Raw genomic sequence first — 14,822 nt, forward strand, 5'->3', positions numbered from 1 at the left:
TGATGGTATGTGCAGATGATGGTATATGCGTATATTCGGTCGGCCTCAGGCCCTCCTTCCCTTGGGCAGGTCCATGATCCTCAAATGTTGTCGTCTCGACTTGTTCTCCAGGTCCTCCGTTGCTTGACGTCTATCCCATATAGCACCTTGGTTGTGCCACACAACATGATGGACATTGAATCCCTCATCCAGAGTACATTCTTCACCCTTGCCACCCACTCAGTGCTCCTCCAAGTAGTGTTCAATATGGAGGAGGAGTACAGATTCATCAGCTGAGCAGGGATGGCATGTGGTAATCAGCAGGTCATGGGTTCCAGAGTTGATCTGACGGACTCAGGGCAACTCCCTCCCAACTGTATATCACTGTGCTGCCACCTCTGCTGGGTCTGTCCTGCCAGTGGTGATGGTGGCGTACCACAGAAAATAGGAGTAGGCCATTCGACCCTTTCAGCCTGCTCTGCCGTCATGGCTGATCATCCAAATCACTAACCTGTTCCTACCTTCCCCCACATCCTTTGATCTTTTTTGCCCCAAGTGCTACATCTAACTACTTCTTGAAAACACTCATTGTTTTGGCCTCAACTATTCCTGTGGTAGCAAATTCCACAGGCTCATGACTCTGGTGAAGAAATTTCCCCCCTGAATGATTCACCCCGTATCCTCAGACTGTGATTCTTGATTCTGGGCCCCCCACCATCGGAACACCATGTCTGGTCCTGTTAGAATTTCGTAGGTTTCCATGAAATCCCTCCTCATTCTTAATAAAATCCTAACCGACTAAACCTCTCCTCGTATGTCAGTCCCACCACCCCAGAATCTGTCTGGTAAACCTTTGTGACATGTTCAGACTGGAGTCCAGTTACTAGTGGTGTACCACAAGGATCTGTTTTGGGGCCACTGCTGTTTGTCATCTTTATAAATGACCTGGAGGAGGGCATAGAAGGATGAGTGAGTAAATTTGCAGATGACACTAAAGTCGGTGGAGTTGTGGACAGTGTGGATGGATGTTACAAGTTACAGAGGGACATAGATAAGCTGCAGCGCTGGGCTGAGAGGTGGCAAATGGAGTTTAATGCAGAAAAGTGTGAGGTGATTCATCTTGGAAGGAATAACAGGAAGACAGAGTACTGGGCTAATGGTAAGATTTTTGGCAGTGTGGATGAGCAGAGAGATCTTGGTGTCCATGTACATAGATCCCTGAAAGTTGCCGCCCAGGTTGAGAGGGTTGTTAAGGCGTACGGTGTGTTAGCTTTTATTGGTAGAGGGATTGAGTTTCGGAGCCATGAGGTCGTGTTGCAGCTGTACAAAACTCCGGTGCGGCTGCATTTGGGAGTATTGCGTGCAATTCTGGTCGCCGCATAATAGGAAGGATGTGGAAGTATTGGAAAGGGTGCAGAGGAGATTTACCAGAATGTTGGCCTGGTATGGAGGGAAGATCTTATGAGGAAAGGCTGAGGGACTTGAGGCTGTTTTCATTAAAGAGAAGAAGGTTAAGAGGTGACTTAATTGAGGCATACAAGATGATCAGAGGATTGGATCGGGTGGACAGTGAGAGCCTTCTTCCGCGGATGGTGATGTCTAGCACGAGGGGACATAGCTTTAAATTGAGGGGAGATCGATATAAGACAGATGTCAGAGGTAGGTTCTTTACTCAGAGAGTAGTAAGGGCGTGGAATGCCCTGACTCCAACAGTAGTGGACTCACCAACACTAAGGACATTCAAATGGTCATTGGATAGACATATGGACGATAAGGGAATAGTGTAGATGGGCTTTAGAGTGGTTTCACAGGTCGGCGCAACATCGAGGGCCGAAGGGCCTGTACTGCGCTGTAATGTTCTATGACACTCCCTTTATGGCACGAATATTCTTTCTCAGGCATGTCCTAGACATTATCTGTACGGTGTGATTCTGTGAGTGTGACTATGTCAGGCTGTTGCTTCACCAGTCTGTGAGACAGCTCGCCCAACTTTGGCACAAGCCCCCCGATGTTAGTAAGGAGGAGTTTGCAGGGGTCAACAAGGCTGGGTTTGCCGGTCATTTCCAGTGCCTTGGTCGATGCTGGATGGTCCCCAGTTTCATTCCTTTATGCCCCATTTGTAGTGGTTGAATACAACTGAGAGTGATCTGCTAGGCCGTTTCAGCGGGCCTGTAAGAGTCAGACACATTGCTGTGGTCTGGAGTCACATGTAGGCCAGACCAGGTAAGGGTGGCAGATTTCCTTCACAAAAGGACATCAGTGAACCAGGTGGGCTTTTACGACAATTGACGATAGTCTTCCATGGTCACCATTAGACTTTTAATTCCAGATACTTTATTGGGTTTAAATTCCAACATCTGCCTTGGATTTCTGGATTACTAGTCCAGTGATATCTTTTCCCCAGCCTCCCAGTTGCTATGGCCACTGGTGCTATGATTATGCTGTATTTTTGTGAGGCTCTATGATACCTGACAGAGTCTGTACGGCACTAGCTTGGCAACCTGGAGAAACAATCGCTCAGATTGAACTGCCCAGACCAGTTTGAAAGAAGCAGGTTTCGTTCAGAGGGGAACGTGGTTTATATTTGTAAAATAGTCTACAGGTAATGATTTCATGAGCAGGTCTTTATTACCTGCTCTCCGTTCTTGTAATGATGCCGAATAACCATTTATTTTGGAGGGGCTAGATTTGCCTCAGTTTTGCCGTGAGTTCAGTGTGACTGAGCAGGCTGGGGCGGGGCGACCAGATAGAAATCTTTATAGGTCGGGAGGCATTTGATGATCTAACTGCAGTGTTGAAGGAGGCTCCAGGGGCTGTTATTCTGTCTTAAACTCAGAGAGTTGAGAGAAGGGATTGATAACAAATTCTGGCAGTGCCAGTGGCTCCCAGGTAAAAGAACTGAAAGGCAAGATGTGGAATTTGCTACCTACCACAGGATGTGGTTAAGGTGAATAGTATAGATACGTTTCAGGGGAAGCTGGAGTTCTGCTGGTGGAGCTAAAGAGGGTCCTGTGGATAATAGATGGCATGGTTGCTTTGTGATGCCCACTTCAAACACTTGGGCACAGAACTCACTTATGCTGCTGGAGATGCTCGTTTTGGGTGACACTTTAAACTATGGCTGGGCTCTGATAAGGTTTGGCGCCTCGGCCCAGACTCATCCATTACTGGGAAACAGTTTATGAATTCCTTTCTAAACCCTCAATCAAATCTTTAAAATTCCTTTGATATGGTAACCATAACCGAGAACATGAATGGAAAGGACTGGAAGTGAAATGTCTCCAGCTGCTGATGTTTAGACAGGAAAGTTGTGGAACTTGCCTTTGTAATATTCCTCTGTCAACTTTGTTGAAACAAGCCCTTTGTTTACACAAAGATCCAGAAAGTACAGATGTTGTTCATTCTAGGAGGAAAATGCAAATACAGGATGCTCACACCGCGGCAAACATTTAGCATGACCACGGCAGAATGCAGGCTGCAGCAAGCGTTAAGCAGATCTCATTTCATGATACCATCACTGCCGGCCTCCTGTCACACCCTACTGTCTCTTTCCCCCCCCCCTCCCCCAATCCCCCACACATCTCCTAACCCCCCCACTGTCCCCACCCATCTCCTAACCCCCCCCCACTGTCCCCACCCATCTCCTAACCCCCCCCCCCCACTGTCCCCACCCATCTCCTAACCCCCCCCACTGTCCACACACATCCCCTAACCCCCACTGTCCCCACCCATCTCCTAACCCCCCCCCCACTGTCCCCACCCATCTCCTAACCCCCCCCCACTGTCCCCACCCATCTCCTAACCCCCCCCCCCACTGTCCCCACCCATCTCCTAACCCCCCCACTGTCCCCACCCATCTCCTAACCCCCCCACTGTCCCCACCCATCTCCTAACCCCCCCACTGTCCCCACCCATCTCCTAACCCCCCCCCACTGTCCACACCCATCCCCTAACCCCCACTGGCCCCACCCGTCTCCTAAGCCCCCCCACTATCCCCACCCATCCCCTAACCCCCACTGTCCCCACCCATCTCCAAAACCCCCATTGTCCCCACCCATCTCCTAACCCCCACTGTCCCCACCCATCTCCTAACCCCCACTGTCCCCACCCATCTCCTAACCCCCACTGTCTCCACCCATCTCCTAACCCCCCACTGTCCCCACCCATCTCCTAACCCCCACTGTCCCCACCCATCTCCTAACCCCCACTGTCCCCACCCATCTCCTAACCCCCCCCACCGTCCCCACCCATCTCCTAACCCCCCCCCACTGTCCCCACCATCTCCTAACCCCCCCCCCCACTCTCCCCCACCATCTCCTAACCCCCCCCCCCCACTCTCCCCACCATCTCCTAACCCCCCCCATCTGTCCCCACCCATCTCTTAACCCCCCCCAACTTTCCCTACCCTAACTCCTCCTCCCCCACTCTCCCCACTCATCTCAACCCCCCCCCCCACCCACTGTCCCCCACCCATCTCCTAACCCCCACTGTCCCCCACCCATCTCCTAACCCCTCCCCCCGGCCACTGTCCCCACCCATCCCCTAACCCCCACTGTCCCCACCCATCTCCAAAACCCCCATTGTCCCCACCATCTCCTAACCCCCACTGTCCCCACCCATCTCCTAACCCCCCACTGTCCCCACCCATCTCCTAACCCCCCACTGTCCCCACCCATCTCCTAACCCCCCACTGTCCCCACCCATCTCCTAACCCCCACTGTCCCCCACCCATCTCCTAACCCGCACTGTCCACACCATCTCCTAACCCCCACTGTCCCCACCATCTCCTAACCCCCATTGTCCCCACCCATCTCCTAACCCCCACTGTCCCCACCCATCTCCTAACCCCCACTGTCCCCACCCATCTCCTAACCCCCACTGTCCCCACCCATCTCCTAACCCCCACTGTCCCCACCCATCTCCTAACCCCCACTGTCCCCACCCATCTCCTAACCCCCCACTGTCCCCACCCATCTCCTAACCCCCACTGTCCCCACCCATCTCCTAACCCCCACTGTCCCCACCTATCTCCTAACCCCCACTGTCCCCACCCATCTCCTAACCCCCACTGTCCCCACCCATCTCCTAACCCCCCCCCCCACTGTCCCCCACCATCTCCTAACCCCCCCCCCCACTCTCCCCACCATCTCCTAACCCCCCCCCACTCTCCCCACCATCTCCTAACCCCCCATTGTCCCCACCCATCTCTTAACCCCCCCCAACTGTCCCTACCCTAACTCCTCCGCCCCCACTCTCCCCACACATCTCAAACCCCCCCCCCCCCCCACTGTCCCCACCCATCTCCTAACCCCCACTGTCCCCACCCATCTCCTAACCCCTCCCCCCGGCCACTGTCCCCACCCATCCCCTAACCTCCACTGGCCCCACCCGCCTCCTAACCCCCCCCACTGTCCCCACCCATCTCCTAACCCCCCCACTGTCCCCCACCCATCTCCTAGCCCCCACTGTCCCCACCCATCTCCTAGCCCCCACTGTCCCCACCCATCTCCTAACACCCCCCCCCACTGTCCCCACCCATCTCCTAACCCCCCCCCACTGTCCCCACCCATCTCCTAACCCCCCCCACTGTCCCCACCCATCTCCTAACCCCCCGACTGTCCCCACCCATCTCCTAACCCCCCCACTGTCCCCCCCCATCTCTTAACCCCCCCAACTGTCCCTACCCATCTCCTAACTCCTCCCCCCCACTGTCCCCACTCATCTCTTAACCCCCCCCCCCACTGTCCCCCCCCCCCATCTCTTAACCCCCCCAACTGTCCCTACCCATCTCCTAACTCCTCCCCCCCACTGTCCCCACTCATCTCTTAACCCCCCCCCCACCCCACTGTCCCCACCCATCTCCCCCACTGCCCTCACCCATCTCCTAACCCCCCCCCCCCCCAATCCTCCACTGTCCCCACAATCTCCTAGCCCCACCCCACTGTCCCCACCCATCTCCTCATGCAGACACTAGCAAACTGTGACACTCCGGCTCCAGCTAAACCAAGCTCTTTCCTGTTCAGGTACCAAGTTTCCTGATGCATCCATGTTGCCATATTATCTGATCATTACGCCTGTGGTTAATTTGTTTCACAGGGCACCCCAGTGAAAGATGTGGTTCTCAAAGCCGATGCTCCCACTGTTCTGTTATTGGACAAACATTCTGATTACATCGCCTCATATGGATCGAAGAAGGATGATTATGTAGGTACAAAAGAATATCCTTTCGGACCATTAATACGCTCCATTCAAATAAGGTTGTAAGGAAAGCCCCAATACTTCCAGGCCAGTCAGTTTAACGTTAGTGGTGGGTGAACTTCGAGAAACAGTTGTTCAGGATAAAATTAGTAGTCACGTGAAAAAATGTGACTTGATGAGGAAGAGCCACCATGGATTTCTAATGGGGAAATCATGTTTAACTAACTTGCTGGAGTTTTTTGAGGAGGTAGCAGAAAAGATCATACAATTTACAGTGCAGAAGGAGGCCATTCGGCCCATCGAGTCTGCACCTGCTCTTAGACAGAGCACCCTCCCCAAGCCCACCCCTCCACCCCCATCTCCGTAACCCTGCAACCCCATCTAACCTAAGGGCAATTTAGCACGGCCAATCTACCTAACCTGCACATCTTTGGACTCAGGGGAAACCGGAGCACCCGGAGGAAACCCACGCACACACGGGGAGAACGTGCAGACTCCGCACAGACAGTGACCCAAGCTGGGAATCGAACCTGGGACCCTGGAGCTGTGAAGCCATAGTGCTAACCACTATGCTACCGTGCCTGCGCCCCTTGGCACAGTAGCACAGTGGATCGATGGTAGTGCTGTTGGTGTGGTATATGTGGACTTTCAGAAGGCATTCAATACAGTACCACACAACAGACTCAAAAAATGTTATAGCACGTGGGATAAAAGGTACAGGAACACCGTGTGGATACAAAACTGGCTGAATAATGGCCAATTAATATATTTTGGGTTGAGGAAGGTTTGTAGTGGTGTTCCCCAAAATCCGTATTGGGATCCTTCTGTTCCTGATGAATATTAATGATCTAAATCTCTGTGTGCAGGGGACAGTTTCAAAGTTTGTGGATGACACAAAACTTGGAATTGTAATAAAGAGAAGAGTACACTAGAACTTCCAAAGGAAATAGACAAGTTGGTGGAGTGGGCAGATAGGTGAAGTTCAATGTGGAGAAGTGTGAGGTGATGCATTTTGGAAAGAAGAACATAGACAATAGAAAATAAGGGGTGAAATTCTTAAAGGTGTGTAGGAGCAGCGGGACCTGGGTATCTATCATTGAAGGTGGCAGGACAGGTGGAGAGAGCAGTGAATAAAGCAGATGGGATTCTGGGAATTATTCATAGGGGCACGGGTCAAGAGTGAGGAGGTTATGGTGAACCTATACAAGGCACTAGTTCGACCCCAGCTGGAACATTGTGCACAGTTCTGGGCGCCACTCTATAGGAAGGATGTGAACACATTGGAGAGAGAGAGCAGAAGAGGTTTACAAGAATGATTCCAGGGATGAGAAACTTCAGTTATGAGGATAGATTGGAGAGGTTGGGACTGTTCTCCTTGGAGAGAAGAAGGCTGAGAGGAGATTTGATAGAGATGTTCAAAATCCTGAGGAGACCAGGCAGAGTGGATGGGGGGTGGGGGGAGGGGGGGAACTGTTCCTGCTGGGAAAAGGATCCAGAACGAGGGGACGCAGATTTGAAGTGCTTTGCAAACGAATCAAATGCGAGAAAAAACCTTTTCACCCCAGCGAGTGGTTGAGGTCTGGAATGCACGGCCTGGGAGTATGGTGGAGGCATGTTAAATCTAGAGGGTGTGAGCTGATTATTTGAATAGAAACAGTGTGTAGGGGTACGGGGAAAAGACAGGAATGGCACTATGTCATGATGCTGGTTTAGAGAGTTTGTGCAGACATGATGGGCTGAATGGCATCCTGTGCTGTAACAATTCTGTGATTAAATTAGATAATGGGTATTTAAAAAAAATATTTTAATTCTTTTTCACATTTTCTCCCAAATTTACACCCAACAATAATCAGTAACGAATGCAATGTCAATCCCCATATCAATAACAACGATCGTATCCTCTCACCAAACCCCAAACATTAGCCCGCATATTAACATAAACAAATGACAAAAAGGAATCAGGAATCACCCATAGTCACCATTAACACACACCGCCCCCCTCTCCCCCAACCCCCCTAATGTTCGATGTGAGTGATCCAATTCTGAAAAGTGCATAATGAATAACGGCCATGAATTGTAGAACCCCTCCATCCTTCCCCTCAGTTCAAATTTGACCTTTTCAAGCGTCAAGAATTCCAGCAGGTCCCCACGCCATGGCACAGGGTGGAGAGGTTGACCTCCACCCTAACAGGATCCACCTTTGGGCGATCAACGTCTGCCTCCGTGCCCGTTTCCAACCCCGGCTGGTTCGGCACCCCGAATACGGCCTCCTGAGGGCCCGGGTCCAGTTTCACGTGAACCTCTTTAGAGATTACCCTAAAAACCTCCTTCCAGTAATCCTCCAGCTTTGGACAGAACCAAATCATATGAACGTGGTTTGCGTGGCCACCCTTGCAACGCTCACACATATCATCTACCCCCTCAAAGAGCCGGCTCACCCTTGCCCTTGTGAGGTGTGCTCCATACACCACCTTCAGCTGTATCAGCCCCGGTCTCGCACACAAGGATGGGTATTTTAACTCCATCCAGCCACTTGCCTCGACTTGCAAAGCGGAGAGATCTGGAGAAAGGTAATTTACCTGAAACAATATCTCTTCTCACGTATGCTAACGGTGGCACAGTTCAACCCCGGCCTCAAGTGACTGTCTGTGTGGAGTTTGCACGTTCTCCCCGTGTCTGCGTGGGTTTCCTCCGGGTGCTCCGGTTTCCTCCCAAAGATGTGCAGGTTAGGTGGATTGGCCGTACTAAATTGCCCCTAGTGTCCAAGGGTTAGGTGGGGTTACTGAGTTATGGCGATAGGGTTGACGCCTGGATTAAGTTGGGTGCTCTTTCCCAGGGCCGGTGCAGATGCAATGGGCCGAATGGCCTCCTCCTGCACTGTCGATTCAATGCTACCAGAGCTGCTTTGCTTTTTCATCATTTAGTGCATTTCAGATCTTTAGATCTATCGACATTGCCTGTGACCTGAAGGGGATTCCTCATGCACTTTGTGCTGTGGCACATTTTATACTCACCTGAGAGGGCAGGCTCAGACTCAACTTGATTTCTTACCTCAATGACAGTGCACCCGGCAATACTTCTATGCTGACAGTGCAGCGCTCAGTCAGTGCTGACCCTCTGACAGTGCAGCGCTCCCCCAGTACTGACTCTCTGATAGTGCAGCACTCCCTCAGTACTGACTCTCTGATAGTGCAGCACTCACTCAGTACTGACCCTCTGACAGTGCGGCGCTCCCTCAGTACTGACTCTCTGATAGTGCAGCACTCACTCAGTACTGACCCTCTGACAGTGCAGCACTCACTCAGTACTGACCCTCTGACAGTGCAGCACTCCCTCAGTACTGCCCCTCTGACAGTTCGGCACTCCCTCAGTTCTGACCCTCTGACAGTGCAGCACTCCCTCAGTACTGACCCTCTGACAGTGCAGCACTCCCTCAGTACTGACCCTCTGACAGTTCGGCACTCCCTCAGTTCTGACCCTCTGACAGTGCAGCACTCCCTCAGTACTGACCCTCTGACAGTGCAGCACTCCCTCAGTACTGACCCTCTGACAGTGCAGCACTCCCTCAGTACTGACCCTCTGACAGTGCAGCACTCCCTCAGTTCTGACCCTCTGACAGTGCAGCACTCCCTCAGTACTGACCCTCTGACAGTGCAGCACTCCCTCAGTACTGACCCTCTGACAGTTCGGCACTCCCACAGTACTGACCCTCCGACAGTGCAGCACTCCCTCAGTACTGACCCTCTGACAGTGCGGCACTCTCTCAGTACTGACCCTCTGACAGTGCGGCACTCCCTCAGTACTGACCCTCTGACAGTGCAGCACTCACTCAGTGCTGACCCTCTGACAGTGCGGCACTCTCTCAGTACTGACCCTCTGACAGTGCGGCACTCTCTCAGTACTGACCCTCTGACAGTGCGGCACTCTCTCAGTACTGACCCTCCGACAGTGCGGCACTCCCTAAGTACTGACCCTCCGACAGTGCGGCACTCCCTCAGTACTGACCCTCTGACAGTACGGCACTCCCTCAGTACTGACCCTCTGACAGTGCGGCACTCCCTCAGTACTGACCCTCTGACAGTGCAGCACTCCCTCAGTACTGACCCTCTGACAGTGCGGCACTCCCTCAGTACTGACCCTCTGACAGTGCGGCACTCCCTCAGTACTGACCCTCTGACAGTGCAGCACTCCCTCAGTACTGACCCTCTGACAGTGCGGCACTCCCTCAGTTCTGACCCTCCGACAGTGGCCTGTCCTGCAGTGGAGCAGCAGCCTTGATCAGGTTTCTGGAAGCAGGCTGGAACATCCTGACTTCAGACACATGCCGGAGCTTTAATCATGAGTTGCATGTCGACCACAAGCTTGTCTAATCAGTTTATAAAACCCATTGCATGAAAATGACTTGCATTCTCACTAACCACATGCACTTGAACACATCTTGCAACTCACGTCCAAGAGCTGTAACATTGCAGCTACTTATTTTGATACTTGATGTTTTTAGTTGCTCATAAAACTTTGTGAGCAAGATTCCTGTCCCAGCCTCGCCTACCAATTGGTCGTTTTGATGATCTGTTCTGATTTACAAATAAACTGTTAAATTTTATTTGAGAAGTTTAATTTATAATGCACCTTTAACTGAAGCATCACAGGCCCTTCATCGGAGCAGACAGAGTTTGAATCCAAAAATCAATCTATTTCATGACCTCCGGTCATTCCAAAACACCTTATTACCAATGAAATAATTTCAGCTTATTCACCGCTAGAAAGTCGGAAACTAATGACAGCCTAAAAAAACGTAACCATAGAAGTAGCTTTTAAGTGCTCTTGTGACGCACCTTGTGAAATTTTACTGTGTTAAAGTCAATATACAAATGCAGGTCGAGGTAAAGTTGCCATAGTCCCAGGTGACGGCCGGTATAATTTTGTCTTTTAAGAAGCATTTAGACAGTTAAATTGGAAAGATGGGTAAAGAGGGATATGGGCCAAATGTGGGCAATTGGAACAAAGTGGTTAAAAGCTGGACGGCATGGACAAGTTGGGCCGAAGGGCCTGTTTTCATGCTGTGACTCTATGCCCATAGGCCACTTTCCCCTTTGAGTGGGGAGAGCTGACTGGTGGTGGTTTAACCTGAGGATCACCACACCTCAGGCAGGGGGAGAGACTGAGAAGACGCGACCTTCATGAATAACCTCAGCCGGTACAGGAATTGAACCCACGCTGCTGGACTCGCCCTGCATCACGAACCAGCTGATTAACCGGTTCCATATAAATGCAAGTTGTTAGTTAATGAACGTTGCACATGCAAGTTCCATCAGCTGTATTTCTTATATGATTCATTGTTATACACAAAAGTCATGTTACTGATCACAGTCTGGCTATGGTGAGGAATGGATCATGACCATGGTCACTGGTTCAGTGAATGAATAAAACCACATTTATTTTTAGATTTCATGCTGAGTCCAGAAGGCTCAACAATTTCAGACTAGAATCTCTTACTCCTGTTTTGTCTTTTCTTAGCATGTTTTGGTTGTCCTCTTATTTTTGCTTTTAAGCAGCAGGATGCCCATTTTTGGCGCATCCTTTATTTGTTTTCTTGCCTCCATCACCATTCCCTTTGGCCCTCTTCTGTTATTCATTCTCTTCCACCTCGTGCTCAAAACCTATTACATCTCTAACTATCGCCAGTTCTGATGGAAATGTAATTGTGCTGAAACAGTGAATGTGTTCTTGGATGCTGTCTTACCTGCTGACTGTTTCCAGCATTTTCTGTGTTTATTTAAGGTTTTCAACATTCTCAGTATTCTGCTTTTTGACATCCTCTTTACGTTGCATGGGATTCCCGAACTATTGCCAGAGTTCAGCAAATTACAAACCCGTGTATTGATTTGATTTACACAGAGCAGAAAGAGCCCTATTTATAACCTGCAACATCTACAATCTAGGAGCAACAGCTGCAATGAAACACTATCACCTCCCAAATTCCCCTGCCAAGCCACAACACCATGACGATTTGGGAAGGAACAGTCAGTTTTTCCTTCAGCATCGCTGGGCCAAAATCCCTCCTAAAAAACTTTGTGGAAGTCCCTTCACATGAACTGTAGCAGTTCAAGAAGAAAGCCCATTACCACCCTTCCAAGAGACAATTAGTGGTAGGAGATAATTGCCCACATCTCTTATTAAATAAATTACAGGAACATGTATTGAAACGGTTGTCCCCTATGATCACGACACTTGGTTTAAAAGCGGCACGGTCGCACAGTGGTTAGCACTGTTGCTTCACAGCGCCAGGGTCCCAGGTTCGATTCCTGGCTTGGGTCACTGTCTGTGCGGTGTCTGCACGTTCTCCCCGTGTGTGTGTGGGTTCACTCCGGGTGCTCCAAAGACATCCCGAAAGACGTGCTGTTAGGTAATTTGGACATTCTGAATTCTCCCTCTGTGTACCCGAACAGGCGCCGGAATGTGGCGACTAGGGGCTTTTCACACTAACTTCATTGCAGTGTTAATGTAAGCTGACTTGTGACAATAAAGATTATTTTTAAAAACTGAGTAAATCCGAACGATCTTTCTTTGCCACATGGAATTATCTGATATTTTTCAATAGAATCAGCAACACTGCTTTTATATCAAGTATATTCCATAGTAAGACACCTTTTCTGGTGTAACTCATTCATCATTTTTGCCGTCAGCTGAGTTGAGGTATACACAATCTGTCCAGGACACATTTAAGTATTTGAATTCTGAGTGTTAGTGTGTAAGTAAAACGATTGGGCTTGCAGATTGACCATTAATGTTCCTTGCTGTGTTGCTATTAGGAGTACTGCATGTCTGAATATTTGAGAATGAGTGGAATCTACTGGGGTCTGACGGTTATGGATCTAATGAGACAGCTGCATCGTATGAACAAAGAGGAAATCCTGCAGTTTCTGAAGTCGTGCCAGCATGAATGTGGGGGAGTCGGAGCCAGTATTGGCCATGACCCTCACCTTCTCTATACCCTGAGCGCTGTGCAGGTAAGTCTGTGTGCTCAGGTACGCGGTCGCCTTATTGTTGATTTGTAACTGATCTTATTTTGTTGTGAGTTATGGTGTTCAATCAGCCAGTCACCCACTCAATAACTATTACTTGCAGTATAGCAGAAATTTAGCTGCTCTTGTGATTTTTGTTGCGCCGCATTGGGATTCTAATTGAGACGGGTTTATAGTTTTCTAACTAAACAATATATACACTGATTCATTATTACGTCATTCACCTAGAGATATAAACAGGTCGTTCAACCTAACAGATCTAATTTTGAGTTTAGTCATAGCATGAGCCTCTTCCCAACCTCCATCTCACCCTATCATAACTTCTATTTCTTTCTCCATGTTTATCTAGGTTTGCCCTTAAATGTAAGGGGATATATTAATTACACATTCTCACCAGTCTCTGAGTAAAGACGTTTCTTTTTTATTATTGGATTTCTTTATGGCCCCTAGTTTGTTCTCCCCATGAATGGAAAAGTATTTTGTAATTTTAAACACATTCCTGTGTCACATTTCCTGTTGTGAAGATGGATGTGATTTTTTTAAATATTCTGTAAAGAAGACTGTGTGTCTGTGTGCAAATTATTTAATTAAGCTGGGGAAAGGTTAATGGCAACCATTTATCTGGAAGAGTTGAGGGATGAAAGGGGTGAAGGTGCCAAATGCATTCATTTGTAATGAAGCAATGGTCAAGTGATTGATAAGTAAATGGGTAAAGTTTAAAAATTTGCATTCGGAGATAAGACTTAGTTATTGTTAAAATTTAAAAGGAGAATAAAAGGATTTTACGGCTAAGGAGATACAGAACTTCCCAGAGACGTTCTCCACATTGCTGGAGAAGGTGCAGATGACGGGGGGACTGGAGAAGGGGGTAGTGTCAGCGGTTTACGGAGCTATCTTGGAAGAGGAGAAGGCACCACTGGAAGGGATCAAAGCCAGGTGGGAGGAAGAGTTGGGAGAAGATATGGAGGAGGGGTTCTGGTGTGAGATGCTCCGGAGAGTGAGTGCCTCCACCTCGTGCGCGAGGTTGGGGCTGATACAGCTGAAGGTGGTATACAGAGCACACCTCACGAGGGCGAGGATGAGCCGATTCTTTGAAGGAGTACAAGATGTATGTGAACGTTGCGGGGAGGGGGGGGTCACTAATAATGTTCATATGTTTTGGTCCTGTCCAAAGCTAGAGGGTTACTGGAAGGAGGTTTTTAGGGTCATTTCTAAAGTGGTGCACGTGAAACTGGACCCGGGCCCCCGGGTGGCCATATTCGGGGTGTCGGACCAGCCAGGGTTGGAAACGAGGCAGATGTTGTAGCCTTCGCCTCGTTGAGCCCGAATGCGAATCCTGATGGCTTGGAGGGCAGCCTCTCCACCCTGTGCCCTGGCGTGGCAGGGGGGACCTGTTGGAATTCTTGACTCTTGAGAAGGTTAAGTTTGATCTGAGGGGAAGGATGGAGGGGTTCTACAATTCATGGGCTTTATTCATCATGCACTTTCAAGAACTGGATAACATCAAAAATTAATTGGGGGGGGGGGGCGGGGGAAGGGAGGGTTGTGGGGAGGGGGGCGGTGTGTGTTGGTGTTGACTTTGGGTGATTCTTGATTCCTTTTTATTTGTTTGTGTGAACA

At 49.9% G+C, this 14,822-nt stretch overlaps 1 protein-coding gene across 1 annotated transcript in view; it reads left to right on the forward strand.

Annotated features, from left to right (window-relative positions):
* The window catches only part of rabggtb (Rab geranylgeranyltransferase subunit beta), a 49,970-nt gene that overhangs the window by 3,965 nt on the left and 31,183 nt on the right, over positions 1 to 14,822 (forward strand). Inside the window, exons 2-3 of the mRNA XM_072510298.1 lie at positions 6,076 to 6,183; positions 12,990 to 13,187. Coding sequence (XP_072366399.1) covers positions 6,076 to 6,183; positions 12,990 to 13,187 — 306 coding nt within the window. The remainder of the gene's footprint in view (positions 1 to 6,075; positions 6,184 to 12,989; positions 13,188 to 14,822) is intronic.

Source organism: Scyliorhinus torazame, chromosome 7, assembly GCF_047496885.1.
Source record: "Scyliorhinus torazame isolate Kashiwa2021f chromosome 7, sScyTor2.1, whole genome shotgun sequence".
Classification (NCBI taxonomy): Eukaryota; Metazoa; Chordata; class Chondrichthyes; order Carcharhiniformes; family Scyliorhinidae; genus Scyliorhinus; species Scyliorhinus torazame.